The 23,197-nt window shown below is 37.0% G+C and overlaps 1 protein-coding gene and 1 long non-coding RNA gene across 2 annotated transcripts; one reads left to right on the forward strand and one right to left on the reverse strand.

Moving 5' to 3' along the window:
• The first annotated feature begins 886 nt into the window (after window positions 1–886).
• LOC116258750 (uncharacterized) lies at window positions 887–5,482 on the forward strand. The gene is made up of 3 exons (XR_004173809.2): window positions 887–1,026; window positions 5,018–5,100; window positions 5,205–5,482. It is a non-coding gene; the product is annotated as an uncharacterized LOC116258750 (long non-coding RNA).
• On the reverse strand, window positions 1,024–14,550 carry LOC116258749 (beta-glucosidase 6). Its single transcript, XM_031636117.2, has 13 exons — window positions 14,346–14,550; window positions 10,720–10,786; window positions 9,208–9,266; window positions 8,430–8,505; window positions 8,253–8,324; window positions 8,065–8,152; window positions 7,362–7,617; window positions 6,758–6,873; window positions 6,375–6,598; window positions 5,563–5,594; window positions 4,504–4,606; window positions 4,191–4,299; window positions 1,024–3,415 (listed from the first exon to the last, which is right to left on the reverse strand). Exons 1-13 carry the CDS (start codon window positions 14,478–14,480, stop codon window positions 3,241–3,243), a joined length of 1,512 nt encoding a protein of 503 aa, XP_031491977.1. The 5' UTR covers window positions 14,481–14,550; the 3' UTR covers window positions 1,024–3,240.
• Window positions 14,551–23,197: the final 8,647 nt, after the last annotated feature.

Genomic DNA, 23,197 nt, shown 5'->3' on the forward strand with positions numbered 1-23,197 from the left:
CTCCAATGCACTCTGTTGGCAGCCGATGGACCGACCTAAAGGATTGAGCGGGGAGGATTTGATCGCCTCTGCATTGACGCTCCATTGAAGTTTGCCCTCAGAGCGAAGATTGACCTGGTTTTGGGTGGAAAGGTGATGGCTCAACCGGTTGTTTATGAAAGTCGGTTGCGATTTTGTCTAAGGTGTAGCGTTAACTCCCCACCCACCGGAAGACTGTCGGACCTTGAAGGAGGGGATCTCCAACAAAGGCGCCCCAGAAGTAAAAGGAAAGGGGGGTCGCGGGGGGTTCTTCAATGAGTCAATCCAACCAGTTCTCTGCCTTGTCGAGTACTGAAGATGCGAGTGAAGGGGAGCCCCTGCGCAACATCCCAAACAATTCCCCTACCATTGATGCAGCCAAGAAGAGGAGCCAGAAGAAAGCGGCCAGTAAGACCCCCGGCGGGCCCAATCGAGGAGGCAAGGAGGTCAGTAAGCAAACGGGACGAAACCCTTGCGCGGGAAAGGAAGTGAAGAAAGATATCAGTGGCGCCTTTCCTACAGATTTCTCTTTCAAGGCTTGCAGCTTGAACCGAAGTACAAAAGTTACGGATACTCCTAGTCTCGTGACTGTCATTGCTCTGATGTGGAGGTCGGGGTAGGGGAGCTCGAGGCACACAATCTGGAAAGTCAGGGAGGCTGGGCAGCTGGATGGATGCGAGAATTCTAACCTGAGTGATCAAGGACTCGATTCTTAAGGGCCAAGTACCTTAGACAGCGTTCCCTATACACTAAAAAGAATTTCAGGAACCCCTCATGGTTCTGGAGAGGGCTTATGGAAGCTTGGATTGGTGTTGAAGATATGGTGAGGTGGAAGGTGGGTGAGGGACACATCAGGTTTTGGGTGGACAGATGATCTGAAACATGCCTCCGAAGTCAGCTCACTGCAGAGGATTTCCTCCGTTTTCAGGACCTATTCTGCTTTTCAGTTTGGGATATGAGGTCCATTCACCCCGACCTTCATCAGTCTTTGCAAGCCTTAATGTGCAGGTTAGTCCCCTATCCTCTCTTCAGTTATATTTTATGCAGGGGCCAACAAATGGTCTCAAATGTTTGGGACGTTATTAGGCCCCAATTCAATGGCCTGCTGAAAACTGGAGGAAGTGGCTGTGGTTCAAAGATACTCTGCCCCGGGGCGAAGTGGTTTTGCTTTGTTGCTTGCCAAGGGCATTTACAAACCCAAGATCGATTGACAAAGTAAGGGTTTCCAACTGGCTAACAGGCGTCATAGAATCAATTTTGTCCTAACTAATCCCACCCTTAATATTCCTGCTCTATACAGGAATATGTAAATTCTTGCTCCTTTATATGTTTGTCTAACATTTTTTTTTATCAATAAAATACAACCTCCAGCTAAGCTTGGGCATAGGGCCGGGTATCGGACCAGTACTTGGTACTCGGCCCAAAAAAAAGGCACTGGGTCGGCTCTCTCGATAAGTTATTGGGCTGGCCTGCTAAACTTGGTTTGGTTTGATAAGATTCTTTTTAATATTATTTTTATTAATTTATATATATAATTATAATATTTTATTATGATGAATTATATATATATATATATATATATATATAAAATATAAAGAGGCCCAACAAGGCCCAGGTTTCATCTTGGCTGACATATTATTGACATATTATTTCGGGTGATTTCATTCCTCAAATACCACCATCATTGTACCTCAGCTCAAGTATCGATGAACCCCTTTTTGGCTGCACAAGAGATTGACAACCCCAAACACTTGAAATGAAGATTGGCTGTCTAACAGACCTGTATAAAACCCCCACAGTCACAGACCAGCCAACATATTATTAGAAGAAAGAATAAAAAGAAAAAGGTAAAACTTATGTGTGTGTGTTTTAGTTTAATTAAAACATGTTTTGTTATTCAAATCAATGTTTAAAAACATGGCCAAGCCAACCAAGTTGATCGACCGACTCATGAGGTCCTCAACCCGGGCAGACAAATTAATGGAAAAACTAACAAGTTGATAGGCCGGCTGGTATGACTAAGCCTACTACTCAGTTGAGGCACATGTTGGTTTAACTGAATCATTTATTAATATAATCTATGCGTATATCACATGTACGTACTAGCCAAATGATATAAAGATATGTCTGTTTAATCTATCAAATTTTCACTGTTTGACGCAAAATACATGCAAATGCTTGTGTTGATAACATAAGTGCGTGCAGCGAACATATTATTAAAGTCTGCAATTAATATTTAATTTTCTGCACCAGCCAGGTTAAGATAATTAATGCCCCGTTTTATTGGTTGATTCGTAATTTGTCATCCAACCCACCAACGTTGGATGCATTATCTTTTGTAAATCCAACTATATAGATGAGCTCTAATACATAAAAACTTAGAATTTTCTTTAAAAAATCAGATATATTCTCTTTTGTAAATCCAACTATATAGATGAACTCTAATACATAAAAACGTAGAATTTTCTTATACTCGAATTTCACCCGATTTAGTAATTAATTTAAATTGGTTCGATTCAAATATGATTCAAAATGCATATGTTTCATTCTTTTGGTTTGGCAAATACATAAAAGAGATAAATAATCAATAATATGAATATGCTAAGAAAAATTAGAAAGTGAAAGTTCAAAACATAATTTCTTAATAAAAATGGTTTACTTTTATAAGAGCTTCTGCGTTATATCTCAGGCACTTCATATTTGAAAGATATAAATGTAATATTAAAACCCGACTTTCAATATGTATGAGTATTGAATATAGGACAATTTAGCTAACCATATTGATACTTATGATCCGATATTTAAATATCTATTTAAAACAGAATAATCTGAATTCAATTAGAAGCCATTTTTTAAAGAATTAGAATATGATCAGATTTCTTAGTTGGATGTTAGATTTCATATCCGACTTATTTAAAGCAATTTGGACAATGGATATTCAATTCAATTGCAAACCATTGACATCTGATCAAACATTAATCTCATCAATAAAACGCTATTACTTTTATTACTTTAGAATTTAGAGAAGGAAAGAGGGAATTTAGAATCAAACTTATTACTTTTATTATAACGCTATTTTCAGTAAACACATTTGGGTTCTAGAGCCAACATTTTATTTGCACAAGTACAATTGATACACCATCACAAAACAAGATAACCTTTCCTTCTTTTTTTTTTTTTTACACAATAACTATTACAATCAGATTTAAGCGAATGAATCGATTAGCTTGCTTTCAGGAAATCTGTGAACCACTTCACTGAGTCCTTGGCATGCCTGGTCAAGTTATTGTTGTAGTCCACAAAGTAGAGCCCGAACCTTGATGTGAAGCCAGCAGTCCACTCCCAATTGTCCAGGAGTGACCACACAAAGTACCCTTTCACATTGCACCCGTCTTCCCTGCATTAGCCAGCAATTTCAGGTCACTGACGTTTTTTAAGAGGTTGTTAGTAACAGTATGTTACTGTTCCATGTATCTACTTCAAAAAGTGGGTCCGATTAGTCGAACACGTTTTAAAATGTTTTAAAGTGTCCAATGAATCTAATCAATTTTTTGGTTAGATTCATGAGACAATAACATAACCCTAGCTGGCTGAACCTACTAACCCTAGCTGGCTGAACCCACTAAGCTATCAACCAGCTGTGTTGAGCTTGGGTTTAAAAATGAGCTTCAAAATATCGAAGATGCTACTGTTTGTTTTTTCATAGTCCCTTCCTGAGCCTAGCAACCAGATCATACTAGGGCTGTAAATGTGTCAGAAATATCTGATTAAAGACTCGAATCCAAATCCGTTTAGTTAGATCTGGTGAAGTGAATAGGCTCCATTTACTATTAAGAATGAGAATTGGTATAGACTTTATCACCGCCGGTGGTGGTTCAATGGATGGGGGCAGGGGCTGATAGGTGGCTAGTCTCCATTTCAAATTTCGGAAACATCAATTTAGAAAATATGGTGTGTTGTCATTATTCGTCCTCACTGTTGTTAGGCACCAGGTGTCCATAAGCCACTGGAACGGTGGAATCTGTGGGACAAGTGGCTGTGCTCTACAGAAAATATTTGATTACCTGATGCCAAGAACAGGACATCCTGTTCCTGGCTTCCGAAGAAGGGGAAGAACAAATGTGGCCCCCGCGAGGGCCATCGTTTATGTCAAACACAAGAAAAGGACTTACTTAATAGCGGCCAGCAAGTTTGTGAGATAATCATTGTGGTATTTGATCCTTTTCTCATCTTTGAGTGCTTCCTTTAGGGGAATCAATGGGTTATTTGAATCATCCATTCCTGTGCAGGCAAAAAACCATTCAGGTCATTAAACTGGAAGAATGCAATTGACACCACACAATCTCTTTACATGTTTCCAAATTCCAATGGAGGCATGCTTTTCACAGTAGACATTAGATGACTATGGTGTCAGCGAATAACATGAAAAACACGAAAGGAAAAATCAGGGGAAAGCCAAAGAATATGCCTCAGTTATATAATTACCATTCTCTGTGATGATGACAGTCGGGTTTCCATACTTGTTCTTGATATAGTTCATAAGGTGTCTCATCCCCTCAGGCACAATGAAAAGCCATATAGAAGATGCCTGCAATTGCCCCAGTTAGCATATACTCGACCATGCAATATCTTTCTTTTAACTAGAAGCTTGAAGCCGAGAATTGCCTCCGAAATCTAATTCTAAGATCTAGGTAAAAAACTTGTTGGCAGAAATTCTACTGTTCAATTTCATGCTTATCTTGGAATATTTGATCTCCTTAGTTAGATTAGGCCTAGCTTTGGACAACTAGAGTCACGATAGCAGTTGTGGTGTGCTGGTGGCTTCTTAATGTCTGATACTAGCCATGTCTGTTCCTGAATTTCCACATTGGCAGACATGGCTCATTTGCTCTCATGTAAATCCAAAGCTTTTAAGTTCACATGATTTATAAGTAAATCTCATTAGAATATGCATGAGTTACTCGCGTGGGCTTGTTAATATTTTTCATATCTTTTGCAGGAACTATATAATTTGTGAGTCGAACATTAAATATGGCCATTCCTGAATTTCCACATTGGCAGACATGGCTCATTTGCTCTCATGTAAATCCAAAGCTTTTAAGTTCACATGATTTATAAGTAAATCTCATTAGAATATGCATGAGTTACTCGCGTGGGCTTGTTAATATTTTTCATATCTTTTGCAGGAACTATATAATTTGTGAGTCGAACATTAAATATGGCCATGAAATGTGTATTGGACCAAGATGAGACAACCTCAGGTCTATCTGCAAAAAATTGCAGATAGCAGCTCAAATTGCAGTCTCCAAGGCTTCGTGCCAAATAAAGGAATAGGATTTTTAGAAGATCAACTTTCCAATGCAGACTTGTAGTTATTGGTAGGAATAGGATGCAGGAACAGTATTTGAATTACTAAGGACAAGCTTTTCAATGGCAAATGCAATGAAGCCCATTCAATTTTTAATGTCTGCATCGGTGTAACTGCTAATACACTACACAAAAGCATTTGAAATGACATGTAAGAGTTCACGATCGCATAAGTACCTTATCACCGATAGCTTTTCCATCTTTGAAGGCTGCCGATACAAATGCGAAAAGGTAAACGAAGCAGAGTCAGTTGCAGGTATATATCTGATGGGACAAATACTAAACAATTCAAAGAAGTCCAATAGGTCTATTCCCTTCACAAGGAGCTTTGACAATAAGGAATTAAGTATATTACTTGCAACAGTTTTATGTTATGCAGAAAATGTTACTGCAAACTATTTCAGAGGTAAAACCCCATTTCTATTTTTTTTTTCTTTCTTTCACAAACAAGTGCAGATCTCCTGCAAACACATGTTCCCCGATCACAGGTAGGGCTGCAAACGGGTCAGGTCTCACGTGAGAATTTTGTCATTCTTTTTTTTTATTGAGCTCAACTCTGACCAAACCTTATCTCTTCCGGATCCTTAACGGTTGTTTGGCAACAGTAATACACTGCACTGTTACTGCTCTATGGATTTGCTCCAAAAAATAGAGCAGATTTATGGAACACACTAATAGAATGTTCTATAAACAGTATATTATTATTGCCAAACAGCCGGTAACTATTGGCATCCCGAGTCACAGGTACAGAATATGGGCTTCCAGAATGCAGAGATTGGCAATAGTTTTTTATTTTCACTAGAATCTCGATAACAAAGAATTGATAGATCTTTAATTTAAAATTCTTTTATAATGTTAAACTGCAGACAATATTAAGGGTGATTTTATGTCCAAAACTATGTTGAGTAATTGTTGGCAACCGATTACTGCCGATCAAGCTCCTATTACCCACAGGTGTCATAGCAGCACATGAAACAGAAGTCACTTACGTTGACAGATAGCACCCGCATCTGATAATGAATCTCGGAGGAGTGTTCCAACTATGTTGGTAGAGTTATTCTTTCCATAATAAGTTGTGTAGTGATTTATTCCAACAAAATCTAGAGACCCATTAACCAGCTTGGCTTCATCTTCAGTGAATTTTGGTAGTCGGCTTCCAACCCTGCTTCTCATTGAGCTTGGATAATCTCCAGTAAATAGTGGATCCATAAACCTGAATGAGATTGAATAGAAAGATAGACATTAATCTAGTTGCTGCTCCCCAAGTGAGTTGTCATTAGTGATCACATAGCAATTCAAAAGCTTCAAGAATTAGCAAAATAGATACTTATTGATACATTAAGAAGATAATAACAGAAAAGAAGAAGCTCACCATCCAAACTGGAAATCTTGTGCTCGCTGTGTTGCTTCAATGTCTTCAGTAGAATTTGAGATAGGCGTGAACCACATCACGTCCAACGTGATGCCAATAGAACCATTCTGTTGAGCCTGTCATCTCTCATATGATCAGTCTAAATTTGTCATACACATTGGTGTAATGTCTATTCTACATCAATGGAAAAGCAAGATGGTAATTATCATAATCACCAACATCGTTCTTGGAACATCTCAAGGCTTAATTTTCTCATAAGTTCCTTGAGGAATATATCTGTGCAATCTTGGGATTCCAAAAATTTGAAAAGGGAATAACTAAGAAATTAACTCCAATTATGAGTTTCCTAATTCCTTTTTCTTACAGGAAATGAAGAAATACATATAAAATATTTTGCCAATACTACTGTTTGGTGCTACTTTTCTTATTTCCATAATATCTGTAGAGGGTGAGTATTAGGTGGATTTCATGAGTCACCTAAATCTGACATTGCTGTTCACTAAGCAGATACAGTTCAAAGAAGTTTGAGACACTATGATCAGCAAGAACGTATACATATATTACAGAGACAAATAAGAGAAATTCAGATTGAAGAGATGAGTACCTTATATTTTCTTCTATAAATGTCAACAGCCTTAGCATGTGAAAGCAAGACATTATGGGCAACTATGTAAGGTTCAGTAGCCGAGTTCCCGGACTTGCAGTACAGATGAAGGAGCACAGAGCACCTTCCTGGTGCATGAAGCCCAACATCATACCCTTGTATTGTAAAAGTATGTGGCTCATTGAAAGTGATCCAGTACTTCACCCTATCACCAAACAACCGAAAGCACGTCTCTGCATAGTTCGCGTAGTCGTCTCTGAAACATGCAGCAATAATCAATCACAATCATCTAACAATAATTCAGAAAGAACTTTCAGTAGCAAGTATGTCAGAGATAGTTTAATATAAAACTGATCAAGAGTGTATACAGAAGTTTGAGAAATTATCAGTCTTATCAGCAGCGAAACAAGAAAACACGACGGTGTGCCAACTAGAGAAGCAAATGAGGAACCCAGACAGCTTAATTTATTGAAGGTCAAGCTGAATTTAAATCTGGTGAACCAAAAAATGTTCGAAATATTGCTCCTATACTAGATAGAATCCATTTGCATCCCTATATTGCAAGATTTTTGAAAATCTTACGATATTATGAGAAATCAAATAAAACGAAAAATAGGAAAAAATCACGAGATTTTGAAAATCTCACCAAAAATGAAATTCTCACAATTTTTCTTGGACTATTTTAATACGTAGAATCACTTACACTATTTCTGGACTGAGCCAACCTCCGTATTCGTCATCCAGTGCTTGTGGAAGATCCCAGTGATACAATGTTATATATGGTTGAATTCCTGCAAATTTTTAATCGTATGTTGGTAATTCACATGTATTAATATTTGACATTTTTTCTGCCATTAATGGTTAATTAATGGTAGTACTTTGTATCTCTACCTTTGGCAAGCAACGCATTTATGAGATTGTTGTAGTGATCGACACCTGCTTGATTTATAGTGCCAGAGCCATCTGAAAGTGCATAGAGAGAGTTCATGTAGAGAGAGAGAGAGAGTTAATGTGCTTGAATTTTAATATTCATAGTGAAAGAGGTTAATGAATTTGGTATATACTTACTAGGAAAAATACGAGACCATGCGATTGAGAAACGATACGCGTCCATTCCCATGTCAGCCATCAATTGCACGTCTTCCTACATTATGTGTTCAAAAGAAGGCATTACTCTCGATTCACTCACGAAATAGTGACGCATATTAAGAGCCCGTTTGAATTACTGAGACTGGGTGTCATGAGACACCCTATCTCAGACTTTCATGCATCAGATGGGCTGTTTCGGACATCTATCTACTCCTGAATGGTGCGGCAGTTATCTTGGGGGTTTTCCATGCATAAAAGTGATGCAGTGTCTGGAGACATTTGACCCCGTGTTTGAGTCACTACCAAGCATCTCACTTCAAAAGTGTGCTTTTGGAGAAAATTTATTTTAAAATTTTTTATAAATCACTAAGTTTTAAATGATAATGAAGTTCATTCAGATAGATTTTCTTAAATACATCACTGTTGTTTTGTTCTTTCCTTTTTCACCTTTCAGAAACAAATGCTTAAAGTACTGGATTCAGGGAATCTGAAAAAGAAAAAGGTTGTATATGTCATTTATGTATTTTATTTAGAAAAAAAGCCGCAAGAATTTTAAGCGGAGATTTTTTGGGAGACTTTGCAACCTAATAAGCCTGATTTTATCTGAAACCCGCTTAAATAAATCAACTCTTTTTGAACTTTTTATACGAAGACATTTTTTCTCTCAAAGAAAAGAAATGATGTGTTCTTATTCTATTTCGATAAAGCTTGATATATTCTTCAAACATGCCTTCACAAGTCAAACCATGTGTTTTACCTCATAACGATGATATTGATCCACTGTAACATCTCCATTGCTGAAGTCAATCACCTTTCCTGAACAAGTTCAACATAGTTATAAATTTTATAATAATGCTTTATAATAATTTTATATTTTAATTTTCAGTGATTTTTTTTTTTAACATTTTCTTTTCGTTGATCAAAATACTCAAAGAGGACTGGACGAGTCTTCACTTGATCCAATATCTTCACCTCAATATCCTTCTCAAACTTCTCATATTGCTTTTGTTACCTCTTTTCAATCAAATAGATATAACCATTAAAAAAAAAAATGAAATGTCTTATAAACTAATGCTATATGTAGTGTCGGAGTTAGAAATCTTTGGCTGAAAGGTGCCAATATATGGTAATCAAGTTTTAGACCATTCAACAAACATTGGACCTTTCAAATACATAGTAAAATAGCTGAGGTGCACCAATATGTAAATAATCAAATGGTTAAAGAGCATAAATATGTAAATAAGCAAATTGTACGAGTTTGTGTGGGCACACCTAGCTCTGCCAATGGCTACTTATAGGTGCACAACTTGGTTCAATAATGCATGTAAAGTGGTTCTGTTGCAGCCCTCAAAGAGTAGCAGTCACAATTCCAACATTTTGAATCTTCCTTCTTGTTAGTAGAGAATCACAAGAAAGCACGTTATTTTCGAAAAAAACGTGAAAAGATGAAATGCCAGTTAAAACTTAAAAAATACATTTAAAAAAAAACGTGAAAACTAACACATTTTTTCACTTTTTTTTTTCATTTTTTAATGCCAAATAATTTTTTTTCCATTTTTTGTTTTTTATTTGTTGCAAATCTCCTTACCTTTTGATGTTTGTGTTATTAATTTTCCACTTATTTTATTTTTCTCCATTTTTAGTTTTTTTTTTAATTGTTTAAAAAATATCTTTTTTTCTCATATTTTTCAAGTCTACTGTATTATATCCAAGAAAAACCTCACCGTTTAAAATTCCGAGACATTATTTGTGACTATGATAGAGATATCTCAAAGAAGCCGAAGCTCCTACCCCCTTTCCGCGGCCCTAAGATTCAGGGCTTGGGACTTGGGTGAACTTATGATTAATAAATTCAATTCGAAAGCACTTTTTGTCACTAGCACCTGCTAGAATCAAACTTATAACTGGGCTTTCACCAGCCCACCAACTCGACCAACTAATGCTTCGCCATCGAGGCTGGAGCAGTCTACAACAGCCCCACAAAATTTTTTTATTTTTTATATTAATGTCTTCAACTAATTGCTCATTTATATATATTGTCTCCCCCACCGATACAAATTACTAATTGATGTCATTGTTTTAATATAGATTACTATTCTATCTAATTGTGTTTTTTATGTCAAATTTCTGAGTGTTTGATTCAAATCTAACAGGAACCTAAAATTTATACGGCGCTTCTGCACATTTCATTGCATGAACTTGCATTGGACGCTAACTTATGAGGAGGGAAAAGAATTGAAGTAATAGCAAGAAAGAGGATGCGATTTACCAAAAGTATGTGAGAACTTATCCCACACGCTCATTCCTTTTCCATCTTCTTTATAAGCTCCTTCATACTGCAACAAAAGAAAAAGAAAACCATTAAGTTTGGTGTGTCTAGAAAAGTCTTAGAATGAGATTTACATCATAAATTAAAATTTTAAAACCCCCAAAAAATGAACAAAGAGAAAAAATTAATATAAGGATTTCGACTAATTTCCTGGCCCATGAGCGACCAATTTTTAGGCCTAATTCAGAAAACGGTCTCTCCCCCCGTGTTAAAACTATTCTGACTGAATGAGTATGAATACTAAAATTTCAACTTGAAAAGCTAGTACGAACAACTAATAAAGTTACAAATTTTTCATAACGGCAAATTTTAAGGTGGAACTTAGTCAAATAGTATTGGCATCTTGATAGCCCCTAACAATTTAGAATTGGAAAACGACAGAAATAAAATTATATATAATATAACATAATATATAGAAAATAATATAATATGTAAAAGTAAGTATATATAATAAAAATTATATGTTTTTTAATAAAATAATATTTTAAATAAGTTATCAGGTCAATTCGGTTTGCCAGCTCGACACCCCAAATTTAAGGCATTGGCTCGAGTGGGGCGAATATTCGGTACATATTAGGTACTCAGCTTGGTGTCCATCCTTACTTTTATGCCCATCACTCAATCTCTATTATACAATCCCTATTGACTCACTTAAAAACTTTTGATGCATCGCTGATGACTCTCTTAAAAACTCTTTATGTGTTGCCATTCATACTCTTCTAAGCACCTCATGTGTCATAGATGACACTTTTAGAAACTTTTGGTGTGTCATTAAAATACAATATTAAGGGTTTTAAATATAAGTGGATATCAAACCAAATACTCGATAGGTATAAAGTTGATGGTCAGACTTGGCTAGATAACTAAGCGGGCTGGGCTTGGGCCGCTAGCAAAGACTTCAGGCAAGCCTGAGCCTGACTCTATGGAACCTTGGGCTGACCCAGCCCTGGCCGAAGCCCAGCGTGGTGGCACTCTTGGGTCACAACTTTCTCAGTCTCCAGCTTGCGCATTTTTTTGGGTAGTATTACTCCTATGATTTCTTTGTAGCATGAGAATGGCACATCTGTAAGCAAGATCTATCACTCCATTCAACCACTGGGAGTAAACCGACTTCCTTTAGACCCAACTCGGGCCCAAGGCCCCAGCCCTCGATCTTCTTTGCTTGCATGCTTCATTATTCATGACAGAAGAGTTCCAGCAAGCTAGCAGATGTTGTCGTTGTTGCCTTCACGAGGAAACAACCCCACATTTTGTTCTGGGCAAGTCCAATTATGCAAGAGGCTTTTAATGTAGCTTGGCAGGCTCCCACCATTGATGTAGTAGACATAGTTGGTTGACTAGCCGAGTTGGTTCAAGAATTGCCCCAGTTAGTTCAGATTGCTAGAAAACTTGACCACGAGTCAAGATTGGCCCACTGCACGCCTGATTCTTCTAGTTCAGGTTATTTTAAAACTTGACCGAGTCAATGAATCAACTCACTGACCCAATAGCCCGATCATTTGCTGATCCGAGCCCAAGTCACAGGTTTGCTAATTGTGGTAGCAGACTTCTCTATCATCCATGATTTGCTGCTCGGTCCCACTATTGCTAGAAAGAGGCTACGGATCACTTGGCTCATTATGGCTTGGTAGCACATTTGGAACATAAGAAATGACACTATTTATCGAGAAGGATCCTTTTTGATTGGCATCATAGAAAGACACAAAGACACATTTTCTTCTATGTCAAATCTATTCTCATTTTCCATTGAGGACGTCCATGGGATCATAGGGTTGCTCATTTGTTGCATGGCTGGCTTTTAACTGTTTTGTATTGTTGAATTGGCCACAATATTCTTTATCTTTTACTCTCTCTCTCTTTCCGTTTCCCTCTTTCTCTCTCTCTCGTCAATAGTCCCTTAACATTCGGTTTCTGTTTTATTGTAGACTGGGCCAAATCTAGATCAGATTTGTCGCTCTATCCTTAATATAAAAAAATATTAAGTGCATGTGTATGCCTGCATCTCTATATATTTACTGTATGGAAAATATATATTATTTTTCATATCTTATACATATATGTAGAAATATATTATTTTCATATATATTATATTATTTTCCGTATTGCAATAGGCCAAGATAAGTGGTACACCCTTTTATCTTTCTAGACCTTTGGCAGGCTGAGATAACTTCTACGTCATGCCTAGAAATATCAAGTATAATAATATAAGTATAATAAAAAGGAAGAACAACCGTAGGCACACAGTATTTGTCCATGAGTTAACCTCTTCATACTCCAAGGATTTTAATTGCATGGTTTTCAAGTTAATTTGCAGTTTATTTATTAAAACCAAGGCCCCACGAACGTCAGACTTTGGGATCTAATAACTCAGAATAATCAAACGGCCTCTTAGAAACATTTGGATATAATAACTTGAAAATGAGAAGGTCGATCAAGTGAATGGCCGGTATGAAGATAGAGATGAAAAAGAAAAAGAAAATAACAGCATGATTTGTGTGGAAGCGAAGGTGCTCTGACTTAGATGTCCAAGCATCTTTCAAACAAAGGATTTCACATCTTCAAGAATTCAAAATCTCTAATTTGAGGATGTCCATGCATCTTTCAAACGAAGGACTTCATACTTCAAGAATTCAAAATCTCTAGTTTGAGGTAATTAGGCTCGCATCAATAGGGGTTAATTAGAAACTTCATGAGAGTTCCATCTACATCGAGACCGAGTGCCCCACTCAAAATTTAAAAAAAAAAAAAAATACATGCAACTTTTAGAAAATTTTACTTAGTCTTATATAATTTTTTTAAAATTTATATTTTAGCTCTTATTAAAATTTTAAAACTATAGTTTGACACTACCCTCTAATGAAAACTATGATTCCAACCTTGCCTATCTTCATGTCAACGGATCAGAAATAAAATTTCCGATGAAGGATGACAAGAGCGATGACAACGGACAGCCGTTGGACTTTATTGTACATGGATGTGTTATGTGTATATGTATATGAGGAAACTTCGACTTTTGTATCATGAGATTTGTTTGTAATTAATACGCAATTACTTCAAAAGATCAGAAAAATCCATTTTGGAAGATGCAGATTTACGAGTTTTCAACATGAAAACAACCATTGCAAGAAGTTATGATCCGGCAACGGATTCTTAGCCGACAAAGGATTCTCGAGAGACCCACGCGTCAGCCTGAAAAATTACAGCTCCGATCTATTCTTTTCCAGCTCAACTCCGCTATATGCTTGCTTACATGGGTAGGATGGCAGTTCAAGAATGAAGAAGAAGAAGAAGAAGAAGAAGAAGAAGAAGAAGAAACAAAGCCGGAGTTCTTTATACAACTCCATAATGTTCCTTGTCCTTTAAAAGAAGAGATTTGGAGAAAAGAAACAGATGACCGACCAACTGCTACCAATCTTCGTAAACTCAAGAACCAAGAACAGAAAAGATTCTCAGAGAAAAGCTCAAATGAATTCAAGAAAAGGGTGGCATTAGTTCTTTAATGGAGTTCTCAAATTTTTTGATGGTAAGAATGAGAAGATGAAGGAGATTGAAGAAGAGGAACCAACCTGGTAGGCAGCAGAAGCAGTTCCAAACACAAAACCTTGTGGGAAACTCGTCCTGTTGATGGCTGAGACGCCGGAAAGAGAGCTCTGGACGATCAAAACAACCGCCAGAAGCGCAGCAACTCCTCTGTATCCCATCTTCCAAGTGAAGAAAGCCAATGGCGACCAAATAAGAGAGAGAGAGAGAGGGAGAGAATGCTTAGAGAGAGAATGCCTCTCTTTGCTTCCAATATTCTATAAAAAAGGACGAGAACCGGGGCGTGGGTCCCACGGCCAGTTGGAAAGTGTGAGCTATGGCGGTTCATTTCCCACCCTGTTGTTGCCTTCCCTCTCTCTCCGCCAAGGTCGTTTTCCCAGCTTCCGTACAAGAAAAAGTTTCCCACCGCTCCCCACGGAGAAGCCCCCTTTGTTTGTTTCTTCTATCCCGGATCGGGGAATCACGTGTTTGTGTTCGGCCAGGAAATCGGGGCCGCGTTTGAGATTTTCCCAATAATTGAGAAAACACAACTTGGCCTACCCGGACGCTCGCTACTGTGAAGTGTTTGTTGGAATTTAATTATATTGTCGCGGCCTTTATCAGCAGCATATTTTTGTAGATGGGTACTCGACTCCCTAGCACAAGGCTCATGTAAGCGGCTATAAATTTTAAGTTAATATTTTTATTTTTAATTTTTTTAATAAAACTTTTTATGGTGGCTCGTACCATGGGAAAACTTTTTCAGAGTAGTAATTTTTTCGAGACAAATTGTATAAATTTTCAATACAAATTAATATATATTTTAAAATATTTTAAATTATATTTTTCATTAAAAACAAACCAATTACCAAACGGGTAAGGTGCGTACCAACTATAACAACATCACATTTGGTTTCTTCTGTTTCTTCTTTTTTTTTTTCATTTTTAGACGACATCTTTATGGTTCAATTTTGCTAAAGTTGGAGGCCCGTTGAAACAGCATCTTCATCAGGAAAAGACAAAGAAAGCAAAATGGACTGGTAGATGGGTAGATAGGCTGAATCAACAAACAAAAGGTGTTCAATGGAGGAACCCAAAGTTCTTTAAGTGTCTTGGTTTAGGACTAAAGACCCAAGCCCTCCTGTGTGATGGGTGTGGGCGACTGCTCATGCGAGCCCCTGAAATATTATATCTTGGACTAAGTTAGACCTATGTTCAGTTAACTCCAGCCACATAGTACCCACACCAGACCTAAGTCAGTGCCGTGCAAGCCCCAAGAGCGAGGGAAGAGAAGTAGAGGGCCTTAGTGGGTTGGTGTGAACAGCTGTCAGTACTTAACTCGGTCGCTGCCCTATTTTAGTAGCGAAACTTTACTTTTCAATGCAAAAAAGTAAAAAATTTGATTCCTAATTTGAGCTATGTCACCAGGTGCTGTATGGTGCTTTTGACATAAGCTAAGTTGAGAAACAAACACCCTTTTTCCGAAAATGGCTTCAAGAATTTGAATCAACATAAAGATAAGAAATCAGTAGGCCGGTAGAGGTCAGTTTTCTTATATTAATTAGAACAACGAGGAAAAGGTCATGTGGGATAAAGCTTAAAACTAAGACTGGGCAATGGTTCGGCCCGGTACTTAAAATATATAAAATTAATATAAGCATATATTTATAATGAAAAAATGTATCAATTATATATAATATATATATATATATAAGGGGCACATATATATATATATATATATATATATAAACTAAAATTTGATGAAGTTTATATATGTAAATAAAGTAATTTTTGTGGATTGGTGTGGGCAATTGCCCACACCATCTACAATGTAGCTCTGCTTCTGCTCATGAGAATCCAACCAGCCACAACGAGCTGGCCAGCCGTTTACCGACTGTTACTACTAATTAATATTACTATATAATAATATCCGTATCAATGCCTTGGAATTTATATGTATGACATATTTCAATTTGTTTTTACTGTAAGAAAAATTTGGATGTTCTGGACCCGCCGGCACACGAGCTGCGTGTTGACTGAAAGTGTAAAACCGTGGTCACTTTTCTTTCTATGATCTGCCGAAAATTGAAAAAAAGGTTGGCCATGCGGACAGTCTAGCTCAGTTAATTTAGAATTACTAGTAAATATAATTTTAATCCATTTAAAAAATAAAAAAAATCCCTTAACCATGCGGACAGTCTAGCTCATTAATTTTCATGTCGTCCCCGTTTGCTCTAATGAGATGTATATATATATATACATATTGTATAGGTTCATACAGGGATTATTTTTTTCATTTTAATAATTGAAAAATTAATTAATAAATTTTAAAATGTTTAATAAATTATACATAAATCGGTCAATCAGCCAATGAGAAACCAATATTCGCTGCTCCAAATCCAATGAGAAACCAGTCGATCTGATCGATTTCAGCCATTGACGGCGACCAATGAACTGCCAAAAGGAAAATCTTGCTGCAATCGTCGAGGATTAATGGCAAATTCTAGGTGTCGACGTCTTCAAGCGCGAGACGCGAATCTCGAAGAGGGAGTTACAGAGTTCTTAAATGTCACCATACTTCATGCCATCAGTGCAGTTCATGTCAGCAGTCGTCTTCTTAATGGCCCTTGCAGTAACATTTCTTCTGTTCTTTTGATCAGTCTTAATGGCAGTCGCGTTGATGTTCAAATGGGCACAGTTCTTTTATTGGTGACTGAATCTTTGAACGAGACACTGTACTTGGATGGATCGCCCGGTTATATTGCTCGTAATTCAATTTACCAACCAGGAGAAGATATGGCTTTCCTTTCTTGAAAAATCTACAATGTAAAATTAGAAACAGAGCTAATTAGAAACTTCATGAGTTCCATGTACATCATCTAGACCGAGTGCCCGACTCGAACTTGCCGACTTAAATTTAGCTTGAGCTCGACTCCTTTAATACACCAGTCTAGCTCAAGCTTGAGTCAAAACTGAGTTATAAACAAGTCGAGTTTGAGTTACATGAGCTCTACTCCATCATGTGTTTTCTTTATTTATTAATTTTTAGGGGCATCTCATTAATTTTTAATGATTTTTAACAGCCTTTTTGTATTTATATTTTCATTTAAAGAATAACAAAATATAAGAATAAAGTGTATGAAGTTAAACAAGTCGAGCTGGCACTCGCCTCATAAAGCTCAAGTCGAGCAATATGTGACTTGAGGAGCTTGAGTTTGTTGAGCTCGGCTCGGTCTTTTTTGATTCCTAGTTCCATGGGTTTGTTTGTTTTTTTGTTTTGTTTTTTACCAAGTGAAATCAGGACTCTTTCCCTGTTCAACAGAATGGGCATCTGAATTATCTGATTCAGAACTATTTATACAAATCTTGGAACAAAAACTTGTTCAATTATAAGTAGTTGAAAGAAAAAAAAGGCAACCTTATTGAGCCTTTCATGTCATATTCAACATGTCAAGATTAGCAAAATGAACCTTCCAAGAAAGTGCTTGCGGGATTAAGCAGCCTCAACTGCATGCCCCTTTGGATGTTATAGATCATGATCGCGCGAGCAGCTTAATTTTTCTGAGATATTTTATCGAATATAACTTTTATGTGCAAATAAAATATCCGAAGTGCATCAAGTTAATGTAAGAATTACAAGTTCATGAGGTAATAAGTAGATTCTGATCATATTCGGAATGCTATAATTTGCATCTCAATGAATATTTGATATGAATCAAGTTTTCACATGCAAAATGAAATGTTCTTAACCATCGATTGATTGATTTGGAATTGGATTCAATTTTACGTAATTTAATCTTATATCCAAATAAAATGTTCAATACTCAAATTTGGATTGAGGTTCAATAAAATGTTCTTAGCTCCATTTTTTTGGTGCATCCCCGAGATGGATTATGCTCTTTAAATGCGCTTTAGTTTGATTTGAAATGTCATATAAAATTTGGTTCTTATTATAAGTTCAAGATGATATATTAAGTGGGTCAAAATATAGCAGCATTCACAAGAAGTTGCTGCTCGCCATCTGGCTCAAAAGGCTTAAATCGATCGACGTTTTTAATTATTATTACAAGTAAAATTTGTAATCTGTTGACTCTGATTCAAAAAACCAAGTACCGATCCAACATTAAATAATGAATCCAAATCCAAGTCCAATCTGATACCAATATATGATTTGTGTGTGAAAAGCCAAATTCCTTCTACTTCCCTTTCAAAGATAGAGCAAACTGCAAGATATCAATGTCGTGTTGCTCTTTTTATTTATTTATTTATTTTTTGTCAGTAGGGAAAAAGTGTGTGTTATCTCTGACCAAACATCATTGACTATAAACCTAGAGTTCACATTGGAGTATATCCATCTCCAATGCACGAGGATGAAAATGGAGCAATACAGGATCACAAATTACATTGGGTTTAATTGGGAGGACATAGCATAGCTGGTCCGGCAACCGGTGCATGAAGCGGTGTTTGATTAGCTCAATTTCTATGAAAATTATTCTTTTGTATCTTAAGTTCACTTTACCTAAGTTGAAAGGTGCACCAGTGCTATCACTGACACTGATGCTGCCCATGACTCCAAAGACAGAGGGATGGAAGGTCTTCAATCTCTCTTCTTTGATCTCTTTTCGGGCAGTCAGCCATAATCCTTTGGCTTACCCGAAAAAGTTGTTTGTATTCAAATGTATTGGTTTGTATATGACATGTTGTTATGAATTTTATACTTATTTTGATATTGCCATGAGTTTTGTATGGCACATATAAAAATAGTTTTTGCACCTTCACAGGATTTGGACGATGCACCTAGGAACAAGCAAGTTAAAAAAATCTGGTATTCTTGTAATCAAACGACGGACAAAACTGACCATATAAGATGCAAACGATGAACAAAACATACAAATCGAACTTAACGAAAAGCAAACATCTGATTCAGACAAAAGGAACGTGGCGTTCTGTTCTTAATATCATCAAACAGTAAACAAAAAACATCATTATCCATAACAACAAGATAATGCATGGACAAGATGTCTTGTCTCAATGTAGAGGCCGGATGTCTTGTCTCAATGTATAGCAACAATCAAACAACCTCACCTCTAAGAGCCCTTTTCCACTAAATTAGCCATTAAATAAGTAGTTGTGAAATATAATTTTGCTCTTTGACCCTCGGCACGAGTCGAAGCCAGAAATCGGCTCTAAGAGAAGGTACTAGCTTAAGGGTTTTATGTTGTGAAGCCAGTAAAACACCGCTAACAAAATGTGTTATGAGGGGAAAAAAAAAAAAGGCAAGATATTGAACTTTAGCTCTTCTTTCTAGTCCAACATGGGGAAATGATGAAGAGAAAAAACTGCTTGTGTCACCACCTCTCAAGCCCTTTGTAAACAAATGAAGACAACATCATTCACGAGGAAACCATCTCAAATAATATGTACATATCGTGACGCGGATACCATGCCATAGAAAACCAATAAAACGATTTCTACAAATATTATATGCATAGGAGTATTAACATTGCAAACAAGCTTCTGTCACGCAATCAAAGGAAATAAATGAATTAGCAATTGCTTTCAAATTTATTGGAAGTAATCGTGCTTATCACATGCTTCTACGGCAAGCAATACGATAGTCAAAGCAAGAAAACAAAAAGTGCAATAAACAAAAGCTGGTTCAATGCAAAATCTGGTTAATAAAACTGGGTTTGTAGCATTGAAACTGTAATAGAAAAGTTGATTTTCTTAGGAAACATGTGGATTGAATCTCTTTAATTGGTATCCCTTATCCTAGTTATTGTTCCTACTTGTTTGGTATAAATAGAAATACAGGCACTAGTTCAATAACTTTAATGTTATATATATATATATAAACAACCAAATATATGAAATTATTAACATAAGAATAAGTAAAGTTTGTGATGCTGGTGTGGGCAACTGCCCACACTAGCCACCATGTGGCTTTACCAAATATGGATGAGCAGAAGAAGTATTTCATCCTATTGCCAAACTAAATGCCGAAGCGCCTACCGTCTATTATCCCCTCAAGGTACCCTCGCCATATGTCTTGTGTCCTAATATGTTTACCATCGATAGATTTATATGATATTTTCACCGATATATCCTATTCTCTTGTAAAGGAAATATAAATGCCGTGCTGTTCTGCCACATCCTGAAACAAGGTGTAATTTTTAATGGCAGAAGCGTAAAAATATTTCTGCTTTCACAAACATAACTTGTATAATTGCTATTTCAATAGCTGACAGCACTCAAAAAGGACCTTATGGCTTATGCGAATGTGTGCCATTGTCGATGCATCTCATGGAGATGAATCGTTGGATGTAATTTTAGATGAGTCTGGGGCTCGTCAGTTTAGTCCCTAGACATACCACACACACACATGCCCGCGTGCATGCAAGCACACACATACATATAGAGAAAGAAATGGGAAGTGGTATTTATCATAATATTGATGAAGATAGGGATGTACAATGGGTCGAGCCAACTTAGGCTCAACTTGTTTAATAAACGGGTTGAGCTCGATCATAAGTTAAAAGTTGAGTTTTAAAAAAGTCTAGTTTGAGTTGTATGAGCTCGACTAATTTAAACTCGATTCTGCTCGTGTCTAATTATCTTCCTTCATTGTTAGTTAATTTTCATATGTTGGTATTTGTGATGAATTTTAACACCCTTTTGTGGTTTATATTTTCATTTAAAGAAAAAAAAAACACATAAATCATGGGGCTAAACGTGTCCAGCTGAGCTTAGACTCAGTTTACCGAGTCGAGATCGAGCTTGCCTGGTGAGTCCAGCTCGCACCGAGCAATATGTGACTCAAGCTGAGCTCGGCTTGTTGTACATCCTTAATTGAAGAGGGAGGCAGAAGAACTAACACTGGGAAAGGGTACTTTGTCTTTTCTAAAAAAGTAAATTTCGATGGTAATTTAAGGACAGAGGTGCTTTTGAGAAAATAAAATTATATCGCAACCGCATATATAAAATTTTCAAAATTTAGGGGACCTAATCCGACCAGAACCTGGAGGGCCGCAATTTTTGCCATATCACTTAATCCTTGTGCCATCTAATCTGCAAAGATTTGAATAGTCAAACCATCTGATTGGCTGCTAATTTTCTAATCTGAGTATAATTACTTAGTTAATCATTTAAATAACTCCGTTGCCTTAGTCTAACCCGCTTGCTTATGGGAAAGAAACAACACTGATTAGGGATATATATATATATTCCAAGGGGGACCCAAGTCTGCCTAGGGTTTGAGAGGAAAAATTTGATATTAAAAGTTTTTTATGGTTATTGAAATTCAAAAAAAAAAAGTTAAATGAATATTCTTGCTCCCCACAAGGGCGACGTGGGTGTTATGGAAGCCACCAACCACCTGTGGTAGGTGGTTGGTTGCTGTGGTAGAAGTCCATTTAACAAATAATCTGCTTGTTGGTAGTTAAGTAAGTTTATTTTACTCTACATGAAAAATTATAATGTGAAAGGCAAGAATGAAGTGAGGACGCTCAAGGGGCATAGCGTAGCTGGTTGAGCTAGGGGCCTGTACTAAGGCAGGTCTCTAGTTCGATTCCCGTGGGCGTTATGTTCTTGTATCTTAAGGCGGTAGGGCGCGGCATCTAAGTTGAAGGGTGCACCGTTGCTATCGCTGACACCGACGCAGCTCAGGACCCCGGAGGCAGGGGGAATGGGGGGGCCTTCGGGCCTTTTTCGGGCGGTGGGATTAATACCCCTTGCTCACCCGGAAGTGAGGAATAAATTTTCGAAGAACCGCGTCAATGACAAACAACTATGGAAAAAGTTAAATTGCTAACAAAAATTTATAGCTGTTTATCACTTCGTTGCTCTTCCTGTATAAGTTTCAAATTATTTCAACCTCAGGTAGTGCTTCAAGGGGCGCAACATAGTTGATCAAGTGGAATGTATAAGTATATCTTTGCTTCAATTTTCATAGGTGTTATTCTTATGTATTGTAAATGGTAATACTGCAGTCATCTGGGTTTTGAATTAAGAGTTATTTTCTCCTTAGGTGACATCATGCAGCCGCTAAGGTTAGGGTTGCATGGAGAGGTGTGTCTCTAATTCGATTTCAAAGGACGTCATACTTTTGAATCTTAAGTAGCAAAATGCAGTATCTAAGTTAAAAGGTGCGCCATTACCATTGTTGACACTGATGCTAACCAAGATTTTAGAGGCAGAGGGAATGGAGGGTCTTCCACCTCTTTTTTGGGCAGTCGGTCATAATCTTCTTGCTCACTCTAAGAGCTCTCTCCCATTAAATTGGTTGTGAAATAAGTAGTTGTGAAATATAATTTTGCCAGATCTCTCTCTTTGCACAAGTCGAAGCTAGAAGTTGGCTCTAAAATCAGGTACTAGCTTCGGGGTTTTATGTTTGAACTTGGACATCGGGTCGGTCTGGGCTCAGCCCGACCATTCAAACCTGAGCCCGGCGTGATTAAATTAAAATATATATTTTAATATAAAATAATATATAAATATAATTAAACATAATAAAATATTATATACATAAATTAATAAAATAAATATTAAAAAAATATCGGGCCCATCTGAGCTTATCGGGCTCAACCGGGCCGGCCGATAGATTATCGAGTTGGCCCGATGCCTTTCTTTTGGACCTGGGCCCAAGTCGGGCCAGGTAATGGGTACCCACCGGCGTGCTGACCCAGTGCCCTGCCTTTATGCTGTCAGGTAAGTAAAATTCAGTAAAAAAAAAAAAAAAGAGGTTGTTATGAGAGAAAAAAGAAGGCAAGATATTGAACTTTAGCTTTTCTTTCTAATCTAACATGTGAAATGATGAAGAGAGAAAAAAAATTGTTAGTTGTCTGATGATAACTGAAGCCCCACCTGCCAGACGCTTCGTCAACAAATGAAGACAACATTC

Source organism: Nymphaea colorata, chromosome 8, assembly GCF_008831285.2.
Source record: "Nymphaea colorata isolate Beijing-Zhang1983 chromosome 8, ASM883128v2, whole genome shotgun sequence".
In the NCBI taxonomy this organism is placed as follows: Eukaryota; Viridiplantae; Streptophyta; class Magnoliopsida; order Nymphaeales; family Nymphaeaceae; genus Nymphaea; species Nymphaea colorata.